At 40.4% G+C, this 5,946-nt stretch overlaps 1 protein-coding gene across 1 annotated transcript; it reads left to right on the top strand.

The window, feature by feature from the left end:
* The first annotated feature begins 642 nt into the window (after window positions 1–642).
* On the top strand, window positions 643–5,425 carry im:7138535 (protein FAM98B). The gene is made up of 8 exons (XM_003450873.5): window positions 643–771; window positions 936–1,042; window positions 1,714–1,839; window positions 1,942–2,198; window positions 2,296–2,376; window positions 2,465–2,581; window positions 4,652–4,798; window positions 4,923–5,425. Exons 1-8 carry the CDS (start codon window positions 728–730, stop codon window positions 5,076–5,078), a joined length of 1,035 nt encoding a protein of 344 aa, XP_003450921.1. The 5' UTR covers window positions 643–727; the 3' UTR covers window positions 5,079–5,425.
* The last annotated feature ends 521 nt before the right edge of the window (window positions 5,426–5,946 follow it).

Genomic DNA, 5,946 nt, shown 5'->3' with positions numbered 1-5,946 from the left:
TCAAAGGTACTTAATGCCAGCAGATTTATCTTGGGTTAACACAGCAGGCTACACTAGACCTCTGGTGACCCCTAATGGGCAAACAAACGCGTATTCCGTCCTCATAGGACAATTTGTTCCTCTCAAGAAGTGAGAAAGGTGTGATGTGTGCGGGCAGAGTGAAACCTTTTTCATTATATCACGGGAGAAAGTTTTAAAAAGATGCTGTCAAATAGAGACGCATAAAGTGGGAGGTTGAGGGAGAGTAAATATTACACGAACAGTTTGAAACCTTTGAAAAGCTAAATGTACTACTTTATTCACTAATTCTGTAACAGAAAAATAACCTAAACTTATTCATACAAACTGTAATGTTTTCCTGTTCTGCTTTGCATTTAATTTTTTTTTTTTTATAATTATGCTTTTGTTGTTTAAAAAAAACACGATTACTTATTTTCTTTTTTTAAATTGGGGCAAATAATACTGTTAACTTTTATAATTTTTCATACACTTGCTCCACAATCTTGTACTTTTGTGTTCATATTTTGTAAAATCGTTGGACATTCTGTAATTTATCCTTTATTTATTAATTCCGTTACTAGTGAATGACTTGGTTATTTATGAAGTTGTTGCGCGCACTCCGGCCAGCAGGGGGCGGTGAGCGTCCTGGGTGTTAAAGGAGGAAGCACTCCTTGTAAACACACTTGAACTTCGCAGAGTAAAGAATAAGCCGTGCAGGTCTGTCTTCATGGAGAGGAACGCGGGGACAGTTTCAGCCATTAAAGCTCTGGGGTGATTAACATGTTTGTTTTTCGTCGTTACGAAACTTTAATTTGAGAAGAGAAACCTTATTCTCTGCCTGCTTTTGGGGCTTTTGATGTATAATGACACTTGCCGATACGCCTGACGGGTGAACGGGTAATCTCACCTGTCGCCTCCACTTACTTCCTGGTCAGGTACCCGGGCAGCCGCTGTCTCTCCCGGTGCAGATGTGACGAGCTTCCCTGCCCGCTGCTCAGCTGGCTGTGCGCAGAGCTCAGGACTCTCTGCCCGGAGCTACGAGGTGAGGCTCAGGCCTGAGATTTTCATTCATAAAATTTTTGAGAGAGGCTTTTTTTATGTTTAACTATTGCCTGTAATACAGAACATATTCTCCCAAGGAAGGAGGAAACCATCTCACGATTGTGGATTTTTTACTGTCTCACGCAGAAGGGTCAATGTGGTCTCAAGTGGGCCGACCGAGCAAAGCATCTGCTTAAGAATCGACCTAACTTTTTATATAATGTAAAACAAAATGCAAGTCCTTTCTGAAAACATCCACATTAATTCACCAAACCAGTTACAGAACAGCCGATTTAAATGCCTTTAATAAATAAAAATAACAGGATATTTTTACACGTATATCGTAGTTGACAGATGCTCTACAAAAGCAAAACATCTTCACATGTAGAGTAGAATTGGATTTGGAAACATCTGGATAGTGACACAATTTTCATAATTTTACCCGCAATTAATTTAATATGGAACTAGTGAGATGCACTTCACATTAGCTGTAATTTATATGCATTATATAACTACAACCAAAACATGCTTTGGTAAACAAACTGATGAAAGAGAGGAACAGGTTACTGAATACTATGTTACAAATATAAGCATGAAAAAAAAAATCAGATCTCTCTGACTTAACTTGCAGTGAAATGTGTTAAATAAACTGGCTTAATTGTCCTTTTTTAGACTCAGGAGGGTCAGGTGATGTGCTGCTGGCGGGAGAGCTGAAAAATGTACTATCAAACATATCCTCTCCCCTCGCTGTGCTGACCTCTGAGGTGCTGGAGCCCTCCACTCTCAACAAAGTCGCTGGTGAGAAGCAGGACTGTGGTGGATACTGTTGTAGTAAGAACAGATGATTGCAGTGCTCGTGGATTTTGATGGTTCTTAAAACCTCTTTTGCACATCTTGCAGAGTTCCTTGTATCAGAATTGCAAGCAGCTCGCATTATCAAGTACAAAGAGTCACATCCTGACGAGCGGGCGACAGAAGCGGACTCTGAAAAAGAGCAGCGAGTTGAAGATCTGAGCCGTGACTTTTGTGAGGAAAACGAAGGCGATGACGGTTCAGGTGAAAACAGGAGGAAGGCAGAGATGCAAGCAGAATGGATTTTACTTCTGCGTGCTCTCAACATGGACGCCTCCTCTCGGTTTGAGGACGTTTTGAACGAGGTAAACTTGAAATAACAGAGATTGAGCCATGAATAAATTGCGAATACAGACTGAGAAGCATTGAAAGAGGAGTTTAAAAACATTTGCTTTAACGCAGGTGAATGCAAGGCTTTCTCGCCTACCAAGTGGAGACATGACCAACCCTCTTCTCAGCAGCAGCCTCAGCTCAGAGCAGTGGGTAAGGTGCCAGGCCTGTTTTCAGCTCACAAGACTTTAGACGTGACTCTAATGTGGCATTTACATCTTTGCCTCTTTCTGTTTCTCAGCTTCAAGTGAAAAAAATGAATGAAATTCTGTCCGAGGACTATCGGCGTCGGCGACAAATGATGGTCACGCGCTTTCAGGTTACGCTTGAATCATTTGCATGGGGAGAAAAACAAAAGGTAGGAATGTTAAATAACTCTGTTTATAAACTCCTACCGAAGGGGATCATTTGCCTGTTAGCTGGGTTATTTTACTCTGAGCCTTGGTTCATCTCTTCAGTCCATTCCCTTTTAATGAGGAAATCTTAGTTCAGCAGTGGTAGTGCGTGAGGGAGCTTCGGACTGCCCATCTACCTGCAGAGGGCGTCTCCTGTCAGATGTGGGCACTGTAAAAATGTGCTCTTGTGGCCCTTACCTGGGCTGCTGTCAGTCTGTCAGACAGCTGCAGACAAGAGCAAAGTTCTAACATGCAAAGAGCTGAAGTTAAACAGTGTTAAAAACAATGAAAAGTGTGCACTGTAGCGCCTTTCTCAGCTTTTCATAATGTATTTTTTCCACTTCTGGTGAACTCTGCTGTACCTTATTCCGGCCCACTTTTCAACCAATCAGCATTTAACTGATGCACAGTGTCGTCCACATGGGGCACTGCACAGTTGAGATTTTGTTCGATTGCAATGGTGATTTAAAAACCTGCCTCCAGAGGCAAATACTGACACAACCTTGGTAGAATAAATTAAGCACAAGGCAGATTTCTTCTACTTGGGTGCCCCTCGCAAACAGAAGCTTTGAACAGCAGGTGGGGTTTTTACATTGGAAGTTGGATTTTGGAGCTGGGAGTGATTTCGTACATAAGTTAACCACATGGCAGGCTTCCAGGAAGTGTCTGGAGTATAACATAATGATTATTCATTTATTTACTGTGCTTAAAAATGGCACCTCAGCACAGAGAGCCTGGTCAGTACCACGTGTATGGTTTATTTAGCAGTCACAAATACAGAACAGTGGTTGTACAGATTACAAGTTCTCACCGCAGCCAGCTTGGATTACAAAGTTAGGGTTGGTGTGATCTCTGACTTTTTACGTGGGAAGTCCGACTTGATTCAGGGTTTTAGCTGAAAATTCCAGCTGCAAACTTGAAATTTCCAACTTCTCACTTAAATTGGAATACAGCACGAATCCACGAGATGACCATTTTAAGGGTGTCTTTAGCGTCTGATATCAGTTGAATGCAAGAGTAGTAAAGAAGTGATTGAAACTGAGCGTTTTGTGTAGTCTGAAGCCTAAATAATAATGGATTGGATTTATATAGCGCTTTTCAAGGCACCCAAAGCGCTTTACAATGCCATTATTCATTCACGCTCACATTCATACACTGGTGGAGGCAAGCTACGGTGCTTAGTTTATGCTTAGTTTACAGGGATTACTTGTTCATATGCTTACCTCATTTAAAACTTTGACTGTTTAAATATGAGAATAAATACAAAAGAAAATATGGCACGGAATAGGTCCACTTTAATGTGACTGAGAATGAAGAAAACCAGGTTAGAGTAACATTTGTGAAGACACTTAGCGGCACTCGGAAGTTTATTTAATGCACAAAATTAGCTGCGGTTCTTCATTTGCATCTGTATCAAATATCTCCAAAATGGATGAGAACCCTGCCTTCTCTAACACCTGTAACAAGTAGAGTGTATGTAATAAAGGAGATAAGCAGCACATCTGAAGCCTTAATCTGAGATTTTGACTGTCATCATCTTATTTTCATCTTCAAACTGAAGGAGGGTGGATCCGAGTAACAAACCAAGGGACACTGCGTGTTGCAGGACTGACTTGTTAATTGCAGGTTAGGCGTTCCCTGATTCATCATCTTTATCTTTTTTTTAGATCCTTCATGGTGCCATAATTTTTAAAATGAACGCCATAGTAAACCGGAATAAAACTGCTGACTGAGATGATAAACTCATTAGGAGGGTGTTTACTCGCTCATAAATTTAGTGAGAACCCATTTGTCTAATGTCCTTTTGCAAACAAAGGGGCCTATAGGTTATGTTGAATCTTTATATACAGTAAATGTCTGTTACTGTCTGCAAGATCACTGCGTTATTAGGACAACACTGACATCGTGTGGTCTGACTGAACTGCAACAGACTACTTTTATGTCAGTTGGCTTTAGGCCATCGTCAGAGCATGTGCAGGTGACGCAGAAGATAAATATCGGACATCTCCATTCAGTCCATCCTTTATTTACAGGAGCGCAGTGCTGCGCTGGCTTCGGCACCTAATCTTGCGTCCCTCATTGGCTCCTCCCAAGTGTCTCCATCTCTGCTGCTCGCTGCCAGAGAGGATCAGTCCTTCATTGACCCGGTCAAAGCTGGAACAAGCACCTCTGTTTACAAGGTACAATCATGAATGTGTCTGTGATCCTTAATGAAGATGCCTCTGACTCCAGCTAAGTAAACATTTTCTTTTTCTTTTCTTACTTTTGTTGTTGTTGTTTTTTTTTTTTTACTGTTGTCACTAGACGTTGATGGGCAGCGTACCAGACAGAGGAGGACGACCTGGGGAAATTGAGCCTCCTATGCCAGCATGGACAGGGAGAAGCTCGAAAGGCAGCAGAGGGGGATGGGGAGGCGGACAATCTCATAAGCATAAGAAGAAGAAAGGGAAAAAAGATTAACTTGTCCTCCTTTTTGGCCTTACTCATCAATTTAAGAAATAAGTGATCATTTTGCTTTATTGAAATCCTTGTTGCGAGGTAAACTACGATTGGGAAGTGCTGTATATAATTTTGTAGTTATAAATCTGTGTATAATTTATAGTTATAAGTCATGCACATACCAGATTGTGTACATTTCTATAAAAGCAATGAAGTACTGGTACATGACCAGATATTTTGGTAAAAGAGCAGAAAATGGAAAAAATGTTGGCTTTCCACATTTATCAGTAGGTTTGTTTAAGAATAAACCTCTGAAACACACATCTGTTGGTATTTTGTGCAATTTACATAAAGCATTTTTTAAGGATTATTGCATGAATATTTTATGCTCACTTCACATTTTGGAGACAAGAGGTCCCCTTGCCTTTTTTAGGTGATTTCCTAAGATAGCAAACATGTTTATGTGGAATGAGAAAGCCTCACTTACATCTTACAAAACTAAAAGGACCAGTTGGTGAAGGGTGACTTTGAATATCTAAGAATGTTGTTTTATTGTTACACATTAACCAAGACTCACTTCCCCCTGAGAGAGCTCCTTGTTACAGCATTGAGTCTTCTCTCTAAGTCTAAATTGCCTAAAGAAGGAAAAGATCATCCAAATATTAATTATCTTAAATATATTTGGAATAAACTGGTTTCAGTCTTTAATTTTGATCTTGCCAAACCCAAAGTTGTGCTAAGGTAAAGCTCATTTTGACCAGAAGTTCTAGTAGTCCACAGTGATGTATTGAAATAATTTCAAGATCTTGTACACCAGTTTAATAAACAACAGTTTCAATTGTTTTATCTGAAACTCCACCCTCAACCATCTGAATTCTGCAGATAGTTA

The sequence above is a fragment of the Oreochromis niloticus genome, linkage group LG14 (genome assembly GCF_001858045.2).
Source record: "Oreochromis niloticus isolate F11D_XX linkage group LG14, O_niloticus_UMD_NMBU, whole genome shotgun sequence".
NCBI classification, from domain to species: Eukaryota; Metazoa; Chordata; class Actinopteri; order Cichliformes; family Cichlidae; genus Oreochromis; species Oreochromis niloticus.
Note: the sequence above shows the minus strand (reverse complement) of the source record. Positions and strands in the feature narration are given on the sequence as shown.